Source organism: Pinus tabuliformis, chromosome 4_1 (genome assembly GCF_031772625.1).
Source record: "Pinus tabuliformis cultivar Carrire ecotype Pingquan chromosome 4_1, CPIR1, whole genome shotgun sequence".
In the NCBI taxonomy this organism is placed as follows: domain Eukaryota; kingdom Viridiplantae; phylum Streptophyta; class Pinopsida; order Pinales; family Pinaceae; genus Pinus; species Pinus tabuliformis.
In genome coordinates this window covers 786625962-786648566 of record NC_142303.1, presented here as the reverse complement: position 1 = coordinate 786648566, position 22605 = coordinate 786625962, and the positions used below count along the sequence as shown (strand labels likewise).

Below are 22605 nucleotides of genomic sequence, written 5' to 3'. Positions count from 1 at the left end.
CTGCTACAACTGAAGATCATCATCAAGGTCACTAGCTGCCAATTATCACTATCCACTGTCATATAGGTACTATGCTATGTCAGTCAAGTACTTATCATATCATCCATACAATGTTATCAAGAAACTGTCATGTACATCTTGGGCACACTGTCATAATGGTTCTATCAACAAGATTTCTTTTATTCCTTCAATAAGGTCACTGCCCAAGTCAGTTTACTTCAGACACCCTTAATGATATCACATGCATATATCACAATCACATTGCCATATATATAATGAATCACTGTACGACTGAAACAGGATAGTCACATGGATGTCCTCACTATAGAAGTTGACATGTCTAGTAGGTCACTGCTGTCAATTGCAAGGTTCCTTGGATCAAATCTTAACCTTCATTAGATGGGTCACTACTACATGTCATATACTATTAGTAGTACACTATCTCGTTGTAACACTGTCTTACTATAATATCACTGCTGCAGTCAACTAAATTTAGGTCATCATCATATTCAACAGGATCACTGGACTGCTTATTTTGCACATGTCGGCTTATCGTTATGTGTGTGTGTGGGTGTCTATATATATATATAAGTGTTCAAAACAATGGTTCTATATAATAATAGTCAGAACGATCAAATTCTCGTACTGGAGTAGCTTTATTATATGTATACTGTTATTACTGTTATACTGTCAAGTCAAACTGCCATACCTTTTAGCTAAATCACAAAATGTTAGAAATCAATCATTGGCTTTGTGCATTTGATCCTCAATGAAGGCCACATGAGGCATGAAGATTCTTCACTGGTTCTGAAAAGGATAATCAATCCTTTGATGTCACAAAGATAGACTTTAGTACAGCAATTTCAAATTAGGCCCGATAAGCAGACCTTAAAATTTGATGCCCTATACCATAGTGTAGTCTTCAAAAATTATTCACTGTTTTCTCTTCAAGTCACTGTAAATTCACGCTGATTTGAGACAACTTTATTCACAGGTGATGATAGTTGAAACTTGACTTCACTGGTTTATACTGAAACCTTCTTCCAAAACTTTGAGCTAAACAAGTTCAGACTTCGGTTCTGCCTTTTAAGGTTGATGCTGAGGTCACTCTTCTGAGGAAACCCTAGGTAATTCAGACCGCAGTTTGTATTAAGTGGATGCTCAGGTAATCTGCCTAAAAGGAGAGCTCCTTTGCTGGGTGAGAAACCTTAATGATAGTCTAGATCTTGTAGCTAATTCACTGATCCATACAACTGAGATTCTTTTTGCAATTTCAGGACTCCTCAATACAGAGATGTGTAACATATTCTAGGAGAATTTAGGAAGGTGACCTGAACTATTTATAATCCTGTAATGTGAGATAATTGAAAGAGACGGAGCCTAAAATAAATAGGAGATAATTCATCTCGCTGGTCTGTAAAGATTCAAGAACATCCGAGTCCTACAAGAGATAATTAAAACCAAAAACCAGAACTAAGATTAACCATAACCCAACGAATCCCCAAGTCAATAGGACTACCATAGTTTTAAAACTCTGACTCTGACTTCGAGCCGGCTGAGGGTCGACTCTAACTCCGACTTTGACTCGGTATCGACTTGGCCTAGTTGATTTCGATGACTCGGCCTTTGTAAAAAATACATTAAATATTAATCTTTTTATGGAAAAACATTATTTTAAAGATTTTCATTCATGTTTCCAAACTCAAAGCATTAGAATATAAAGAGAAGACAACATACGATCAAAGTATGCTCATGAATATATCTATTATATCAAAACGACACCCAGTGCACTGTCCAATATATGTAATATATGGAGATCAAAACAAAAACACAACCAAGGAGGCTCTAAATGGCCTCTACACAACAAAACATCACTAGTCACTAGTCACTACTGCTAGAGAAGCCAACATCATCTGGCTTAGACTCTGAATCAGAGTCATACAGGAAACCCAAGGCTCCTCCTCCTCATCAAGATATCCAACTACAACTGTAGAAGTAGTAGCACTAGCAGGCGCAACAACTGCATGTTGAGATAGACGAACTATGCGCTTGCGTCGTGGTTGAGTAGAGGAAGTGCCTGCAACTAGAGGGCTTGGGGCTGGGCTTGGTACTAGTGGATTTGCATTTAACTGAACATTATGTTCAAGTTATGCCTCCATCTCTAAATCCAAATCAAGACCAATATCCTCATTAGGGTCAAACTCTGCTGGTTGACTCTGCACTACCCAATCTGATATTGGATCAATATCTTCCAACATAATGGGATTTGTATGAGGTCTTTTGTTTAACAATTGGTTGTGTCTTAGCCGGAGGTTGTATTGGACGTAGACTAGATCATATAACTGTTTTTGTTCCAAACGGTTTCTCTTCTTCGTGTGAATCCTCTCAAAGACAAACCAATTTCGCTCACACCCAAAAGCACTACAAGTTTGACTCAAATACAGATTGCAAACTTTGCAATTGAGGACAATGGCTACCAAATGCCTCCCACCATTGTGCTACAAAAAACATAGTTGTGTAATGAGTTAGCTCAACAAATTATATCCAACTTTCAAATTATAAACAATTTAACAAAATAAGCATTTGAAAATTGAACTTGTTTACCTGGCTCATCTGCTTCCCTTGCAATCCTTGCTAGGTTCTTGCCAAAGGTACCCGTGGCTCTACTGAAATAAGTGATCTATCGATGTATCTCTAGCTGGCCACTCTCCTTAGGGACCATGCTCTCAAGGGACTCAATCAATCCATCTCTAACCTCCCCAGTCAAAGCTTTTGCCTCCAGAGCTTTAGAATGATACCTTGGGTTCAGAGAAAACCCAGCTGCATGTATAGGGCGATGGAGTTGATTGTTCCATCTTTGATCAGTGATTTCCCAAATGGGCCCATACTTGGCCACTCTATCCTTGTATGCTACCTTTATTTGCTCCTTGCTTGATCCATAGCCTCCTAAATGAAGCCCATAAGCAATCTTTCCCCATCCACCAACCACAACACCTTAACTAGTGGCTCAACAACCTTCACAATTTTTGCTGCCTTTTTCCAAAATATTTCTTCATTAACTTTATTTTTCACATCTTTGCCATACTGTTTGCGAGCCCATTGACATTCATTCCATTTATCACTGGAAAACATCCTCTGCAAGTTTCTATGTTGGGAAAGCATAGATTGCAATGTCAAAAAATGAGTTGCAAATCTAGTGATGACAGGCCTAACAAGATCCTTGCCCCCTGTGTTTTTCCTCATCAGGTTCAAAATCCATGAGTGATTGTAGATATATTTTGTTATGCTTTTGGCATGCTCTACAGTGTTCTTGACCCAATCTATTTTACCAATATCTTCAAGCATGAGGTCTATGCAATGTGCAACTCATGGGGTCTAAAAGATGGTTTTGTGTTTTTCCTCTAACATTTGACCAGCAAGAACATAGTTAGAGACATTATCTGTGATGATCTGAACAACATTAGCCACCCCCACCTCTTCAACAACTTCATCCAAAAGCTGAAACAACAAGTGTTGGAATTTCTAAGTTTAACCCGTTAGAAATTCTTCCTGTACTATCTAATTTATTTCTTCCTACTTGTTCAATTACTTAACAAGTTATTTACTATGTAAATAGTGAAAATAAATACAAGTACAATATCAACACATACAAATCATCAAATGAAAGTAAACAAGCACACAAGTGACACTGTTGTTTTTGGACTAATGACCCTGGGAAAACCCAATGTGGGAAAACCGGTGCATCTATTCAAAGGGTTTTATTATTAGGCAGTTTCAGATTGGGTGCTAGAAATGGCTCACCCAACAGAGAATGCCCTCGATAGTAGTACCTCTCAGTTGGAGATAGATATTCCGGCTAAAACATCGGATGAACGATCCCACAACAACAATGCAGCTTCTGCTGCTCTGTATCACTCTGATAGGGACTGCGTCACCCTATCTGGCTCTACAGCTGCCAGTCTGTCCCACTAAAAATCTCCCAGCGCTGCCTCTAGGCCCTGCGTCAGCCTCTCTGGCCCAGTGGCAGCCTCTCTGGCCCAGCGTCAGCCTCTATGGGCTCTGCGTTAGCCTCTATGGGCTCTGTGTCAGCCTCTGGAGGCTCTGTGTCTCACACGCTAGCCCTCTCTAGCTCTGTGCGGCTCTTGGCTGCCTTTGCGTGGCCTTTGGATGCCTCTGCGTGGCCTCTAGTTGGCTCTGCGTCAACCTCTCCCGGCTTCTGCGCTGATCCTCCTGGTACTAACTCTGCCTCTCTGCTATGTATTCACTGCCCCTCAGCGGCAACTTAGTTCACTCACTCGATTTCCTCAGCACACCTTGCCCCAGAAAATCGAATTCTTGATCTCTCTTGGTGTGTCCTCCAACTGACCCTCAAGCCTCCTCTTATATTTTTCTTGTTGGTCCATCAACGATCGAGATTAAATCTCTAATCAACGGCTAAGATTAGATTTGGCTTGATCCATGACTTTTGGACCCTTCTAACCCAGTTTTATATTAATACCCATTAATATTTTATTTTTCCTAAGTTTAGACTTAGGAACTCCATTAAAAATATTCATTATTTTAATATCTCCCAAACCGGTTAGATTCTGCCCAAACTATTTCCGGGTCTTGGAGATCTCATGTGTTTTAGCCTCTCCACCAATTTTCATGGCTAGAGCACATTTGATGCTACCCCAAATCAACACTCCCTCTTAGCGAGGACTGTGCTCTAGTAATACTCCTCACTGAGTATCACCCTGATCATTCAACATCGGTCCTTGTGCTGATGCTAGGCCTCCTCGCCCAACATCCTCTGCACTGCTGCATCCTGTACTGCTGCCCATGGCCCTGCCATTGCCACTGCTTTATCTGTATGGCAGCTCCCTCTACATCCGTGCTGCTGCCCATGGCCCTGCCACTGCCACTGTTGCATCTGCATTGCATCCTCTCTCATCATGTTGCATCGTGTTGCCCATAACACTGCCACTGCTTACTGCTGCACTGCAACTTAGTTACTGAGAAGTAAGTCACTGCTCCTCCCAATTCTGACATCTCTGTCAAGCTAGAAACACTCCGGATGCTGAAGCTCCCTTTGTCGCTGACAAGTGCTCCCTCTACTGACCTCTGCGCTGCTGCAACAACTCCATGCATCTTGCACTGTTGCCTCATGATGCCCCTCATCGTCTGTAGTCTGTTTGACTACAGCTCGATGTCTCCCCACTTCCTCTCAAGTGGCGCATGAACACTCATGGCACAGTCATCATCTGTCTCCACTTCTTTTTCCGCCCTTGCTGGCGGTGCCTTGGTCTCAGAAGCCTCTCCGTTGCTCTTCTTCCTTGGACACTGGTTCGTATAGTGACCCAGTTACCCACAGTGGAAGCACTTGATTTTGGAGAGGTCCTTCTTCTGTTTCTCCTGCTTTCCCGTAGATGCTAGAGCAGCATCCTCCTCTTCCTCCTTCTTGATTCTGACCCCCTTACCGCTACTCTCTGCCTTGGTCAGCCGTCTGATCTCTTCTTGACAAAGAGTCGCCCACAGTGCCTCCCAATCCGGAAGGATCGACCTGCCCAATAAGCTCTGGACAAATACCTCCCAGTCTTCTGAGACTGCGTTCAATGCGGTCCTCACCAACATCTCCTCATTCGGCGTGGCCCCTATGGAAGTCAGCTGGTCCTCGATCTCTGTTAATCCCCCGAGGAAGATATCTATTTGCTCTCCCCTTTGCATCTGGTATGATTGCAACTGATTTTCTAGAAGCATCTTCCTCTGCCCGGAAGTATGCTGATACAACTTCTTCAAGGCATCCCACATCTCATTTGCCGTACCCTTCTTGGCAATATGTGGTGCCACATGATCCTTGACCCCATCAAGGATGATGCACTTAGCCCTGGCCATTGCTTCTTCGTACTCCTCATTTTCAACCGGGTCAACTGGGATCACTATCGTTTCAAGGCGAAGTGCCTGATGCAATGCCTGTCTAAAATGGACAAGATCCTAGCCTTCTAGACTACGAAGTTGGAAGCTCCGTCCAGTGTATCCTGATCTCTCAGCCCATTCATTGCCATTTCGCTGCTCCTCTTTCGAGTCTCTCAACTTCCCGTTTGGAAGTTCTCGGTTTGACTCCCTCTGAGCCTCGATTTCCCTCCTGGAAACCCCTTTGCCAATGTCGAGATACCCCACTCCGATCGTTTGTGCAACTGCACCACTGATCCGGATTTCTTAGCTAGAAATCCTCGACAGCAACTCCCTACTCTTTGGTCTTGCCCTGTTAGGTGTTGTTTTGACCACAGTATCCCACTAGCTTTGCTTCGTAACTTACCCACAACCTCCTATGCCTCAACAATCTAAAGGTCTGAACCACTAAGATCTGCGCAATCCTGGCACCGGCAAAATCTGCACGTCCTGGCCACAACGTCGATCCTTCCTGACTGAGAAAGATGACCGGGCACTGCGTAGGTCAAGTCTGCTCCTCTCTCCCTCTGCGTTGATCCTCCTCCTGTCTTGAACTGATGACACAAGCCCTCTGTGTCACCCCTTCCTTGTTGCTTTCTGCTAAGAACAACTTTTGTCACTCGGGACAATTCTTTTTGCTGCTACCGCTCTGCTCGGCTGATGCCTTAAGTTATCCTGTGATTTGCAACCACGCTCTGATACCATGTTGGAATTTCTAAGTTCAACCCATTAGAAATTCTTCCTATACTATCTGATTTATTTCTTCCTACTTGTTCAATTACTTAACAAGTTATTTACCATGTAAATACTGAAAATAAATACAAGTACAATATCAACACATACAGATCATCAACTGAAAGTAAACAAGCACACAAGTGACACCATTGTTTTTGGATTAATGTCCCCAGAAAAACACAATGCGGGAAAACCGTGCAGCTATTCAGAGGGTTTTATTATTATGCAGTTTCAAAATACAACCTGGGTGCTAGAAATGGCTCACCCAACAGAGAATGCCCTCAGCAGTAGTACCTCTCAGTCAGAGACAGATATTCCGGCTAAAACACCGGATGAATGATCCCACAGCAACAATGTAGCTTCTGCTGCTTTGCGTCACTCTAATAGGGACTGCGTCACCCTATCCAGCTCTCCAACTCCCAGTCCGTCCCACAAAAAATCTCCCAACACTGCCTCTAGGCTCTGCGTCAGCTTCTCTGGCCCAGTGTCAGCCTTTCTGGCCCAGCTTCAGCCTCTCTGGGTTCCGCGTCAGCCTCTGGAACCTCTACGTCTCACACGCTGGCCCTCTTTGGCTCTGCGTAGCTCCTGGCTGCCTCTGCGTCTGCGTAGCTCCTGGCTTTGCGTCACTCTAATAGGGACTGCGTCACCCTATCCATCTCTCCAACTCCCAGTCCGTCCCACAAAAAATCTCCCAGCACTGCCTCTAGGCTCTGCGTCAGCTTCTCTGGCCCAGTGTCAGCCTTTCTGGCCCAGCTTCAGCCTCTCTGGGTTCCGCGTCAGCCTCTGGAGCCTCTACGTCTCACACGCTGGCCCTCTTTGGCTCTGCGTAGCTCCTGGCTGCCTCTGCGGGGCCTCTAGCTGGCTCTGCGTCAACCTCTCCCAGCTTCTGTGCTGATCCTCCTGGTACTAACTCTGCCTCTCTGCTATGTATTCATTGCCCCTCAGCTGCAACTCAGATCATTCACTCGATTTCCTCGGCAAACCCTACCCCAGAAAATCGAATTCTTGATCTCTCTTGGTGTGTCCTCCAACTGACCCTCAATCCTCCTCTTATACTTTTCTTGTTGGTCCATCAACGGCCGAGATTAAATCTCTAATCAATGGCTAAGATTAGATTTGGCTTGATCCATGACTTTTGGACCCTTCTAACCTAGTTTTATATTAATACCCATTACTATTTTATTTTTCCTAAGTTTAGATTTAGCAACTCCATTAAAAATATTAATTATTTTAATATCTCCCAAACCAGTTAGATTCTGCCCAAACCATTTTGGGTCTTGGAGATCTCATGTGCTCTAGTCTCTCCACCAATTTTCGTGGCTAGAGCACATCCGATGCTACCCCAAATCAACAACAAGTGTGCATCTTTCACCTTATCAGATGCATCAACTGATTTTAGAAACATGATTCCTCGTGGGCAAAATATAAGAAAATTTATGATGGTACAGTTCCTTTGATTAATCCATCCATCTGACATGATGGTACATCCTGTTTTCGCCCATGAGCTTTGGAAAATTTTCAAACATTCATCAATGGACATAACCTCCTTTTGCAAAAGAGATCCCCTTAACTCATGCATAGTAGGGCCTTTGAAACCCTTTCCAACAAAAAATATGGCATCAAACATAGGTTCGTAATATGGTGAACGAGAAGCATTGAAGGCGATATCAACATCATACCACCATCTAGCTATGTAATTGCAAGCATTTTTTCTCAATTCTTTCTTCCAATGGTCATCTAAAGTAGGTTGCATTTGTCCTCTATTAGCTGGAGGACCATGTGCACTATTAGAGGGAGAGGAGGGTGTGACTGTGAAATAACTTTTGATGTCACCCTTCTTTTTAATTTTACCCTTGCCCTTTTCTTGAATAGACTCCAAAGAGGGAGGAACATAGCGAAATGGGTTGGATGCAAGGGATAGATGAAGAACCCTCATAATCAAAATTGGGGTTGGCAGCCATCATGTGTTTTATACTCCACTTCCTCCCTATTTCAGCCTCTATTTCTTTTGCCTAGCTTTTTCTTCCTCAAGCTTCTCAATTTTTTCTAGCAACTCCCTAATATCCTCAATTTGTTCTGCTGGTGCTGCACATGGAACAATTTGGCCTCTAATACTAGCGAAGTGTTGTTTCAGCCTATGAATGTCCCCTCTACCTCCCTTAATTTTTTTATGACAAAATTTGCAATGCATTTCATTATCAATCATCTCAGCATATGCCCAAGAAACATCTTTCATTCTAGGAGCCATTTTCTGATATTTGGACTTGGAAATGAAAGGACAAAAATCTGAAAATGAAAAGAAAAAAAATAACTCTTCAATGTTCATTTCTTTTAGAAAAATTACTCTTTTCAATTTCCAGAGTTGCAAAAAACAAAAAGCAAGGGCAAATTTGAGAAGTGAAAAAAAAACGTCTAGGCTCTAGCCTCCTCAATGCTACTCCAAAAACCAACTCCTCAATGCTGCTCCAATGATTGCCCAAGAAGCTCCTCACTGCTGCTCCAATGATTGCCCAAGAGGCTCCTCACTGCTGCTCCAAAAACCAACTCCAACTCTTCACAAACTCCTCACAAATGCTCACACAAATGCAATGAGATAGCTGTGAGGAAATGTGAGGGGGTTGGGTAACTTTTATAGGCTTGGGAGAGGGTATACGAAGTGACAAAAACCTAAACAAAAAAAATCGCTTTTGAAGTCCGTCTTGCCCTCCCTTTTTCGCCGTGGACCGGCTCAGCTTGGTTAAGATGGGCTCAACCGAGCTGGCCGGTCCGTTACCGAATTTTGGCCGAGTTGATGTCTGACTCGGTCAGTTCGGTAACAGACAGACCTTCAAACCGGTTTTTGTACCAAGCCAACCCGGGCAGGTGTCCGGCTTAGTCGACTAGGCCGAGTCCGATTCAGACCGACCTGGTTTTAAAACACTGAGGACTACCCAAACCCTTTTCGTTTGATGTGACAACTCTCCACAAGGGGGATGCATTTTTTTCCCAAAGCTCAATTAGCTTCAAAGATCATCATTTTTCAATACCATCAAAATAGATCTAAGGTCTCTTTTATCGGTTGTGGAGGGCTTCTAAGGAAGCAACAAATTCCTTTTTTTTGGAGAGCTTCTTAAGACATTTGAAATCCTAAAGTGGTGGATCTTTAATTTGAATTTCCTATTTAGAGGGATATTAGGATTTAAATTTAAATGTGTTGCAATGTGTAACTAGGTTCGGTCTTCATAATGTCTATTGTAATCATGATTTTATGTATTTGATGAAAAGAGAAAAATAAATTTATTATTTTCATTCTTGATGCATGGGTTTCTTGCTCTTGAATATCTATAGAAGGTTTTTCATTTTCTAAAATCCTACTAGATCTAATTTGAATATCATTAAGATCTAGAGGAACAATCATGTAAGTAGGAAATTGTTGTCCTTCTACCATATAACAATTCCGAGGGCTTTTATTATTGGGGTTTGGTAATGGTTGGGCTGGTAGTTGATTTGGCTTTTGTTGAAATGGAAGTAAAAGTTGAGGATTTTGACTCTGTTGTGGAGGTTGTTGTGAAAATGGCAATGAAAGGTGAGGGCTTTGATTTGGAAGTTGTGGTTGTTGATTTTGCTATTGATTTTGTGGGGGAGGATAACTCCGATAAGATGGAGGATATTGATAATATTGAGCAAATCTCCCATAATTTTGTACCCTTTGTGCCCATGGTTGAGATTGATACTGATTTTGAGGTTGAGGCCAAGGTTGTTTCCAAGAATTCCAGTTTGGTGGGGCTGAAAATTCATTGGATTGTTAAATCCTTGATTTTGTGGCCCTTGCCAAGGTCTTCTTGCAACAAAACAAAGAGTTTCTACAAAATTTGGGACTACTTCCTCTTGAAAGACAACCTTAAGACCTGGGATTGAAGGACAATCCTTGGTCTCATGACTTTTTGAACAAATCATACAAGTTTCTACAATTTTTGCATCTAAGGGGCATTCCCTTAGAGCATGTTTCTTTCTGCATTTTGGACAAAAGATGGCTAAAGCATCAGCTTCTGTTTTCTGCTTGTTTTGGATTTTGAGGGTGTCTAGCTACTCACTAAGGCTCCCTAAAATATCAGTTTTGAACTCATCAAGCATATTGCCAATTTTTGCCCTACTTACAGTTCTAGTTGCAGATTTGTTTGCTCTAATAAGAGAAGGATCTCTTGGTCCTTTCCCAGTTTTAGATTTCCCTCTTGAGAGATGGACACATAGTTCTGCTATGTCACTCAATGGAAGTTGAGAGATGTCTCCCTTCCCCATCATGTTTAGGATATCTATCCATTCATCTCTAATGGCCTTCAACAAAAGAGCTTTCAAGGTCTCTTCATCTAAATTGTTCATTTTTTCTCTTTTCAAATTGTAGTTAAACCTCTCAAGCAAATCCTCTAAGTTTTCATCTTCCTTTTGCATCATTTTGAATACCTCATCCTTATGATTGGTAGGCATACAGTAATCCAAGTATCTATCCAAAAATGCCTGCCTCATATCATTCCAAGTCCTAATGGATTGAGTGACTAATCCCATAAACCATTTCAGAGCAGCCCCTTTCAGTGTTGAAGGGAACAATTTGAGTTTTTGAGAGTCTTCTAGATAGTCATAAGTTCGGCATAAGACTTCAAACTCAAACAAAAATGTTTCAGGATCCTCACTTCTCAACCCATAAAAGTTTGGGAGGATAGATGGTGAAATGTTTTTCATTGTTGTATGTGTTTCCTCATCTACTATAGGGAATCCAAATGAGTTATCTCCTTCCCTATTTCCTCTACCTCCTCCATTGTTACCTCTACCTCCTCCATTGTTTCCTCTACCTCTACCTCTACCCCCTCCTCCAAATAGTGAAAATTCTCCATCTTGCTCTTCTTCTGCCATGATAGTTTCCTCAGAATCTTCTGGTTCTTCTATCAATGGCTGATGAGAGAGAGTTTCTATTTCTTCTTCTTCTCTAGGTATTCCTACTTCTTCAACTACAATAGGCTCCCCTATAGAGGTGAAAAAGGGTTCCTCTCCTAGATTTGGTTTAGTAGATGAAGTGGGAGAATCTTCTAATTGAGTTGCTGCCCCTTGAATTCCAGGAATCCTAAGGCTGGGAGTATGAGTCTGGGATGGAGGTGTGTCCTTTCTAATCCTTGGTGGAGTAGTTGGAGTTGTGAAAATCGAACTTCTGCCCCTAGCTATAAATCTACCCCTAGAATCTCTTTCTCTATGCATGTCATTTTTTGTTTTGTTGTTTTTGATTTTTTTTTAGTTGGAATAACAATTCTTTTTTTGATCCTCCAGATCACACAAAGTGCAAGAGGAGAGCATACTCGAGAAATTATTAATTTATTTTTTTATGAATGTAAGAGATAGGCTACCTAGTTACACTTCCTCGGCAACGATGCCAAAATGTTTAGTCAATTTAGTGTCTTAAATTGCTACATAAATTATCAATCCGGGTGTCGTAAATTAATGAAGTGTAGTGCACTATATGTAATAGATAACCCTTTCTTATCTCACTATTTTCAAGTTTATGTTGTTTTGGGGTTTTGTTCTTTTGACTCCTAGAGTTCTAAAATGTAATTGAAATCTTAATCTACTGCTGAAGTGAGAGTCTAAAAGTGTTTTTTAGGTCAAGTTTGGAAGTGGAGTTTTCCAAACAAGAAAATGAAGACAAAGCTTATTTTTTTGCTATTGTAATGGTTTCCAGAATATAGAGTTTAAAAGACTCTTAAAACTGCTATCTACAAAATTAAAACTTGAATGAGAAAATGGAAGTGTAGCTATCTATTTCAAACTGAGAATGAAGTACTGGAATCAAAACTACTTCTGCTGTCTATTCTACTTGAAAAATTAAAGTCTAATGAACTACTGCAATTAAACTAAAGGAAAAATTAAAACTGAAACTGACTCTAAACTAATGAACAACAAGTAATCTCATTTATAAACATAACACTTCGCCAATTAGTTTGAAGATCAATCATCAACGAAAGGGTCTGGAAATATTAGCTTATATCATGAGAAAATGGCATCAAACTATCTAACTCTAAACTAATGAACAACAAGTAATCTCATTTATAAACATAACACTTCGCCAATTAGTTTGAACATCAATTATCAACGAAAGGGTCTGGAAATATTAGCTTATATCATGAGAAAATGGCATCAAACTATCTAACTCTAAACTAATGAACAACAAGTAATCTCATTTATAAACATAACACTTAGCCAATTAGTTTGAAGATCAATCATCAACGAAAGGCTCTGGAAATATTTGCTTATAACATGAGTGACTATATTAAGAAAAAATGTACTGAACAACAAGAAAATCTCATTCATAAACTCCATATTTCACCAATTAGTTTGAGGGTAAACCATCAACAAAAGGTTACGGAAACAGGCACTTATGTAATGAGTGACTATCCTAAAAAGCATAAAACAACTTGAACTTAAAAACTGAAGAATAACAGAAGGAGTGAGTCTAAAGATGCTACTTAATACAATTTCAAAACTACAACTAAGAAGCTCAAGCATAAAAGAAATTAAAGAACTACTGTGATACTGAAATGCACTTATCAGGGTTAGTAAAAACAAGTGACAAAAGCTGCAATATATACAATGTTAGAACGATTATGGACATAAATGAAAACACAAGAAATATACAGCTGAACGAAAGAAAAACAACAAATGTAAATACATAGAAACAAAAAGGAACCTCAACCACGCAGGGGCCCTCTGCACGGCCTTGGACTAGCAACGCAAATTTACTTCACACGCTCAGGTAGCCATATAAGAAAATAGAGTTTTTGTATATAAAAACAGAGGACTGTATGTCTCTTGATTACAAACGGAAATCACACTACTTCAGCAGTAAAAACATTAACTAGTTCTGCGTTCCAAACGCTGGAATTTATAGGAGAAATTCATAACTGTTTCTAAGAGGAAAATCTTCTACAGCAGACACGTGAACAGGTCGTGCATCCGGGAATTTAGTCTCCGGTTGGCATAAACAGTAAATCTCTGAATATGGATGTTGGATATGGTTATGCAGGTGGCAAAACGAATCCTTAGCTTCAGGAACATGCCTCGGACTCATTTGCGTGCCAAAACAAAGTTCTAGCTGCTGTAGGACTTCTCCGTTGACTCCCCTTTGACTGGGGTCTTTCTCCTCGAATTTGATCAAACGAATAGGACTCTATCCATGTACTGACATTTCCTTAGCTACCCATGTGGCTCGTTCCTCTTCTCGACACCTGTAACCTACAAAAGTATGGAGATGGTTGTGGAATTTCCAGTTAGCTACGGAAAGTGGCTACATTCTATAGCTGAAAAACAAAACCCTATCCAAATAACACACATAATAATATAATTTGAAAATCACTAAAATGTACTCTTGGAATCAACATGCAATGACTTTTGATGGTTTAGGATGCACTGGCATGGGGAAACAGAGGAAGAAGGGTGAAGAAATTGCTTGAAAAAAAGAAGCAGTTTTAGGGCTCAACGGATTGGATAAGCATTTGTGGTTTCCTTGAGGATAGAACATCCAAGAAAGGAAAGGGATCAACACTCTTTGAGGATAAGACACGTATCCAAGATAAGAGTGGTCGAAGGGGACCGATATTCTTTGAGGATTCAGGAGTGGAAATCCAAGACAAGAATAGTCCTAAAAGGACATACCTTGTGGACATTCAGATGGGGTATGTGCCTTGTAGATGTAGTGTGGTATCACACGTAAAGCCTCCCAACAAAATGCTCTTGAATGAAGTAGAGCTTATCTAGTTTGGCCTCAAAGACAGTGTTGGTTGATCCTAATGTTGATGTTTATAGATGGCTTACCAATCCGACTCTTATGAGAAATTTTCAAAGGGATAATTGTCCTTGTGCCATTTGGACAATTATGAATACCTCTATAGTTAAGAGGAAGTGTTGGAAAATGTAACTAGTTTCGGTCTTCACAATTGTCATTTGACTCATGTCATGATGTAATTCTTATGTATCTATCAAAAGAAGAAAGAAAATGATGTAAAGAATAGAAAAAGAATTATTTGTGAAGCATGGGTTTCATGCTCAAGTTAGTTTTCACTAGGTCAAGCATTCATTTAATGCTCCTAGGGTTTACATGAGTCAAAGTGTCCTTGTCATATTGTAAAAGACCCTTTTGGCCATTTGTATTAAGAAAAGGAAAATTATTTTGTATATAAAAGTGTCTAGAAGGCTCCCAAGACCAAGTCGGCTAGCAAAGGGGATGTCAGCGTAAAGAGGGCTATTCGACCCTCTTGGAAGGCTATAAAAAGGTGAACCTTTGACCTCATTACATATACAACACGTATACACATCCTTGGATCGATCCTTGGAAGCCCTAGAAAGTTTGGAGGTTTGAAATATGTCTACTACAGTTCACAAGTGCAAGAAACCTAGGGTTTCCGGGCATACCTCAGGTCCGAAGGTTGCAATAACAGTTGCAAGTTCTTCTTGGGGAACCGAAAGGCTGGAAGAGCCTTGCTTTTGGAAGAATATTGTTTCGCTGCTCTTGTCTTGTTTTGAAGAAGGATGATTGGTGGTTGGCTTGGTTCTTGGTGTTAGCCTTGGGTCTTGGGTTTTGGTCTTGGAAGTCTCTTTTGAATTGATTCTATAAGAAGAGAAGTTCTTTTTGGGTTTTCCCCTTGGAGGGGTTTTGCCCTGGCTTGGAGCCTATATCTTGTGTTCATCTTTGTATGGTTGTGATCTTCATTGTTTTGGCATTTATTTGATGATAAGAACATAAGCATAATCAAGAAGAAGAACATAATGTCATAAATAACTGTCAAGTAAAGAAAGTCAAATCAAAATGAAAAATTTAAACTTATTTTGAATATTGCTGCCAGTGACACCATAGGGGGTGGTGTCCTATAACTTTTCTGTGTTACCTACAAAATCATTGCTAAAGTGGTGGATATGTGGGTGTGGTATGTGGCCAAGAATATTGGCTTTGTTCTGGGGCATTTTAACAATTTGATTTATTCAGTGCTTATAGTCATTCTTGATTTGGTAAAATAAATAATGTTTCATAGTAGTGACAAGTTCAATTCCCATGCATTAAACTGTAATATTTGGACCTAATTCTGCTAGGAGGATGTTGTGATTTAGGGTCTTATGCTGCTTGGTTGTAATTACCCGTGGTTGCACAGGTTTAGCAATGCACTAAAGTTTGCCCTCGGGTGAAATGAAACAAATGTCCTTCCAGATATGTTTGAACAATTCAATTGAAAAATGGCCACACATATTATAGGTAGAAAGAATTTAAAAATATATGTGGATACGGATACCAAGTATATCAGCTTCTGCATAGCTATTAAAATAATTAACAAGCTTTAAACATGTTCAAGAAACAAGCATTGAAACAAATAAAAAGGATGGGAACAACATCCCGGTGTAAAAGTTCTCTTGGAGGGCGGGTTGGGGTGTGGGGGGTAATGAAGTAAATCAACTGTCAAACTCTTGAATGTGTTTTCAGCCAACTGTATTATCGTTTTGATCCAGACCATGTTGTTGCTTGTTTAAAAATTATATTGCAAGTAATAACTTCTCAACCAGCATTCTGTGGTTTGTGGTATGACATTTCAGGACTAAGCATCCTCAATGCATCTTTTTTTTCCGTGACTTTGGCCATCTATTTTGGTGGCTAGAGAAATTTGCTTCAGTCACTCCAATTTCATTGACATACTTTTTTTTTGTCTTGCGAAAGGTAACTTGTGCAGACTCTGTTGTTGGTGATGCAAAAGTTCGGGGAATTAGTGGGGGAGAAAAGAAAAGGCTGTCAGTTGCTTGTGAGATGATTGCCAGCCCATCAGTGATTTTTGCAGATGAACCAACAACAGGTAAGCAGTAATTCTTGTAAATTTATTTTCCCTGTTGGGTGCGTGTATTTTAACCTGCTCCCTCTTATTTTTTGTTGGTTTTAAGCTGCAGACAGTCCATCTTTTCAATTTTATCATTTATGGTTATGGCTCCAATCTTATTTCAATTTTGATATCAAGATAATTAGACCCACTCGTGTTCATACTTTCTGCACCTTATTTTGGGGCCCATTTGATGCTTTCTGTTAACAGAATTCCGAGCTTTAGTTAAAATAAACTTGCATTGCCCATTACTTCATTTTGCAGCTGAGACTTAGTATGCCAAAGAGTAAAAGGAAGTTTTTGAGCATTACATCTACAAATTTTTCCTAGCCTTAAACGAAGGCAGTGAAAAGTCAAAATAACTAGTTCCTGTTCTTGTCATTGGGCTGAATTTTCTTACCATGAGTGATTTATAGGTTTAAAATATTATGTCAGAATAAAAGTATGGATTTATAATCTCCAAAACCACGATTCTCTTACTGTCAAAGATGGAATCCTGATCAACCATAGAAGTGTTGATTTTTCTAGATTTCACAAAACTAGAAAAACAATTTCCTTTCACAGATAACTACTACTATCTTCGCACAAAGTGTTTAGACACCGCGACAACGCTCAGAGTAAGGGTTGTAACTCTAATCCTTACTCACTCCATTTAGACTCCCTCCTAGACAAGTCAAAGGGGGTAGTCCCTAGGGGTAAATGAATGAAGGAAACCTGTGGAACACAGGCTCTAGGGGACTTAAGGATGAACAACTTGACGAATGCAAAACAAGTTTTGGTTAACCGAGATGGATAGATCAAACAATTAACGCAGATACAACCACAAGATAGAAATGATTTTAGACCAGTGCCTTAATATTCAATTAAGCATAAAGCAAATGAAAACAAGTTATCCAGAGAAATTTATAAATGTAATGGAAGTGACGATCATGAATGACTAAATGTAAAATGCTCAAAACTTTAACATGAAAGAGATTCTAGCAATTAAATACCATGAAGAACTATGAAACTTAAATGCCAAACAATATACGATCCTAGAGTTAAAATGATTCTCTTTAATGACCCAGATCTAGAAAAAATTATCTTTCTCCTATAGTCAATCTTTAGATATGATTCTAAAACATTAATCGCGCTTGACAATAGAGAAATCAATACCACAAAATTTTCCCCTTTTTTAATTTTCAAAGTCAAAAACACTTTAATACGAAAAGATACCAAGAAGGAATTTTAGGTTAACAATTTAATTATTCCTTAGGTGATCTTTTAATGTGTTAAGCTCATGAGAAAATTTAATGCAGTAAATGTTTAATTTCAATTTTTAATGTGACAAAAAATAAAAATCAAAAGACTTTAATAAATTAAATTTTTTAATGGGCCATAGGCCACATAAAAATTTAATTCTTTAAATGTGAAAGCATAGGTCCTTTGATTTAATTTACTCGCAATTTCAAAGTCACAAAAAATTTGATTTTTTTTTTTTAGTTCTTTAAATGTTTTTGAATGCTTTTAAATGTTTCAAAAAAAAAGGAAATCAAAACATAGATCAAAGTCATGGGTTAAAATAAAAATGTAAAAAAAAAAAAAATCAAATCAAGTTAAAATAAAACAAATCGAAAAGTAAAAAAAATAAAATTGAATTAATCGTGAAACCAAAACCTAACCTAACATAAAAAAAAAGAACAAACAAGAGAAATCAAAGTTTGAAACTAACCCTAATGCATACATACAAATGAAACCAAAGTCGAATTCTTTTTGAGTGTGCTGTGCAGGTTGAGAGAGAGGCGGCGTATGGAGTCAAGGAGCACGATTTCAACGGAATTGCCAGAGTGCAGGGTCGATGGAAGGGATATGGACGTGGGTCTTGGCAGTGGGAGATGGATTTGACGCAGGTCGAGAGGAGAGTAAGGTAGCGCGAGGAGAAGGGGCTCGAGCGAGGGAGAGGAGATGGATGCAGGCAACAACAGGTCGTCGAGGAAGCAAAGGGATGCGGGTTGAAGATGGAGGGCCGTGGTTTGGAAGCAGGTTTGTAGGTAAAGGAGATAAGGGAGCCGCATGGAGGAAATGAGGAGCTGTGAGGGAAATTCGAGGTTGAGGGAGGAGATTCTGTTGGGCAGAATGTAGTGATGGTAGCAGGTAGGGTTTTGAGGAGCTGCGACAGTGCAACAAATAAAGAAAATTTTGAAGTTTGCAAAAGATCGAAAACCCCAGGCAACAGAGAGAGTAAAATAAAAAATTTTAAGAAAGGAGAGAACGTAGCAGTAGAAATGGTAGCCCAGAAAACTTCAAAAATTTCCCCGAAATTTTTGATTAAAATGATATATTCTTTTGCTTCAGATTTTCCCTCGAAACACTTGTAAAATCCTCAGATCTAAAATTTTTAAACCCTCGGACTGTAAATTTTTTGAATAATATCCTTACAAAGTGATTTTGAGGCTAGATCTTACCCTCCAAGGGCTATATCTAGCTTCAAATAAAAATTCTCCTTCAGATTTGCAACTACACCACAATAAGAAAACACCCAAACGATATAATACAATGATGAAATTAAAACCCTAGAAAAACCCACGTTAGAAAAATACAATATTTACAAACTGAAGGATCTAAGTAGCCAGATCTATCATTATGCTGCATAGAAATTAAAAAATTTTAAATTTTGAATGGAGGTACTAGCTCGAAACCCTCATGCATCACAAAAAAATCTTATGATAAGCCCAGAGTTAATTTAGCTGGGCTCTTCAGGAAATACAGATCGGGAGTTGGCTGGTCCAACTGAAAACTTCCCCTAACGCCCGATAATCTATCTCAAGATTTCCTTGCAAAACTCGATCCAGCCATTAAAAATAGAGCGAGAAAATAATAATTAAATTCAGACAAATAGAGATACCTGCTATTACGTTCAAAATTTAGATTATTATTCAAACCTCAGTGACTGAGCAAGATACCTACACTTAGATCACTCTTCAGAAGCTATCATCAATGGCTTTAGAAAAAATTATGCATGAAATAAAACATCTTACAATATTCCCATGAAGAGTAACACCAACAGAATTTAACCCCAAAGTCTTTCTTTATTATCCAGAAAAAGATTACACCAGAGCTTCTTGCTAAGCACACAACTCAAAGATCGGATGGATCGACTGACAAATGACCTCCTATTTAAAGATAAATCCTCCAATGGCTAGTTCGAGTGATCCTCGTCAAAGTAATCTTGACCGTTGATGAAGATCAAAATTTCTTTTAATCTCATCTGTCGAAATATTTAATTTTTGAGGAAATTTGAAATTTTCATTTAAATGCATTTTAATTAACTCAAAAATTAAATTTTTGAGTTAATTTCCCCAAAAATTTGACTTTGACTTAACCCCAGGGATCAAAGGTTTAAAATTTATCAAAATAATTAATTTACCTTAGTCCCTGGACCTCTTAAAATTTAATTTTTAGGACTGACGAATTTTGCCTTTGGAGAATTTAAATTTACCTAGGACCTAGAATTAATTAAATTTTTGGCTTAGGATTTTAATTAATTTTGGGCCAGAAAATTTAATTAATTAACCTATGAGGGGATAAATTATTTTTCCAACCCTCAAGACACTTTACATCATGATTTTCATATTTTTTACATCATAAGGGGGAAAACCCATTTGTAATAAACCCTCACAGATTACCCATTTCTGCAACACAAGTATAATCCAACAGATCAAGTAATTTGTAATAAAATAATTTAACCAAATAGTTAGGATTATTCCTAAAATACTTTTACATAGACTCAATCTAGAACACTAGGACTCGCCTAAGATCCTAGTGACAAAATCCATTCCAGCTTTAGGGTAAGACTGGAGGGAAAAACTTTACCGATCATCCGAAAATGAATCGGTGAGACAAAAAACCTCCTAGAATGGAGATCGTCATTAGAAAGGTAGGTTTACCTAGGTCGTTACATACATGACACGGGTCTGTTGAGATTATTTACATTATACACATGCAGAATGGGTTTACATAACATCTTGGAAGTCAAGCTGATGATGATAACTGGACGACATGGACACATCGATCAAGCACTATCCCTTTTGCGAAAAAAGGGGGTGTACTGCTATGGGTCGTTGACACATAGTGGTCAACAACTTCTAATGATAAGTTAGCTTCAATAAGGTTTAATATCATTAAGTAGTTATACAAAGGAAAATTTTAACCATTAGACATAAAAGAGCAGTAGAAAATTATAATCAAACAATGAGACAAGAGACACAAAAATTAGGCCTGAGGACAAGGCAAACCCACAAGGGGAAAACCGATAAATATTTTCTTATGAGAGATACAGTTCAAAGTTCATCAATACATCAGAAACAACAACATCATGATAATATCCAAACCAGTAACCAAGTGTTGAAGAATCTAGGGCATGCATAATTACATTGATTCTTCATTACATGATAACAATTTGTGAAGTATTTAAACAATTTATCTTAGCTTGATGTTTACTTCATTATTAGCATGTGTATGTTAACTTCATCAAACTGCTATCAAAAACAAAAGAAACAAGAACACAAATGTTTTGGCTTTCTGCCAGGGCCAAAACCTCTCCCCCTTGGAGAGGAAAACCCATGCTAAATTGTTCTTATAGAGATTCCATTGACGAATACCAAGACCAAGACCCTTGACATAATCTGCCTCTCCAAGACTAAGCCATCAAATCCTCTTCCTCGAGCACTGCTGAGATCATCATCTTGCTGCTCCTCTAGCTAGGTCACTGCTGCACCATGTGCTTCATTATGATCTTCTTTACTGCTGTAGCCTTCATCGAGGTTATGATCTACAGGAACAAGATCATAATTAAAGTAGTATCATGACTGTACATTAATCTAGATTGAGATAATATTATACTATGATGAGATCCTTTCATCATCATGTTAGTCACCAAGACCTTGACACTGCTTCTTTTCATTATGGCGAGGCTGCTCCTTCTCCTTACATCGAAACTGATATCACTGAGCTACAAGATCAATATCCATCACTGCTCTTTGTAGCACATCAAGACATTATTACATTTAATCCGAATGTTGTGGTAACCAATGAGACTGTATGTCTCTTCTCACAGGTATGCCGAGGGATTTTGCCATCATGGAAACTTACCGAGATAGTATAGATCTACACAACTGTAGCAACTACCAACGTGATATTTATTGAGCCAAGACAGGCTGAGGATAGTCCATCTACTGTGTCCTCGTTCGAAGTTGGTTTTGCCTCATCTATAGGTATGTCAAGAATGAAACAGTGACATTACTTCATCATTTTCATATGCCCAGATCTCATACAACCCTTCTCTATTCATCTAAATCCATCTCCTTCAGATCATAGATATGCCGAGAAGGGATAGGCCTTGGTTCTGTTGCTCCTTGACTGCCGCTCCTTTCTCCTTGACTGCAGTTCCTTGTATGCGAAAATCTCAGAGGCATCGGAAATTATGTTGTGTCATTTTTGCTGACCCTTCATGGGTATTTATAGTGGTTAGCCTCCTATATTGAGCCGACATACATTCATGAACCAACGCGTCCTTTTATCAAGCTGACATAACTTTCATTTATGTATTTAATTCATATTTGGAGCCAACATGAAGTATTCTTCCTTGTTTTTGCTTGCAGACTTTGGTAGGTTTGTTTTTGAGGCAATGATCTTGGTCTTGGAGGGTTGTTACACAACTTTGAAGACTTGTACATATTTACATGAAATCATAAAGAGTTTCTATACACATGACATGACTCTTTGACATTTATAATAAATCCTAAAGACATCAAGAAAAAGTCTTTTACCTAGAGACACTTCTTGCTCATGAAACCCATGTAGCAAGATTACAAAATAAATTATTTCCTTTTATTACATCAAATACAAAGATCATGTCATTATGAAGACCGAACCTAGTTACACTTTCTTCAACACTCCCTCTAGTTACACTTTCTTCAACACTCCCTCTTAACTATGGAGGTATTCATAATGGTACTTGGTTATTCTCACTCTAAAGAATTTCTCATAAGAAGAATCGGATTTGCAATCCATCTGTTATAACATC

At 39.1% G+C, this 22605-nt stretch overlaps 1 protein-coding gene across 1 annotated transcript in view; it reads left to right on the top strand.

Annotated features, from left to right (window-relative positions):
• Positions 1 to 22605, top strand: part of ABCG7 (ABC-2 type transporter family protein) — a 162966-nt gene that overhangs the window by 45943 nt on the left and 94418 nt on the right. The window contains exon 4 of the mRNA XM_089420375.1: positions 16388 to 16520. Within this exon, the coding sequence (XP_089276501.1) occupies positions 16388 to 16520 (133 nt within the window). The remainder of the gene's footprint in view (positions 1 to 16387; positions 16521 to 22605) is intronic.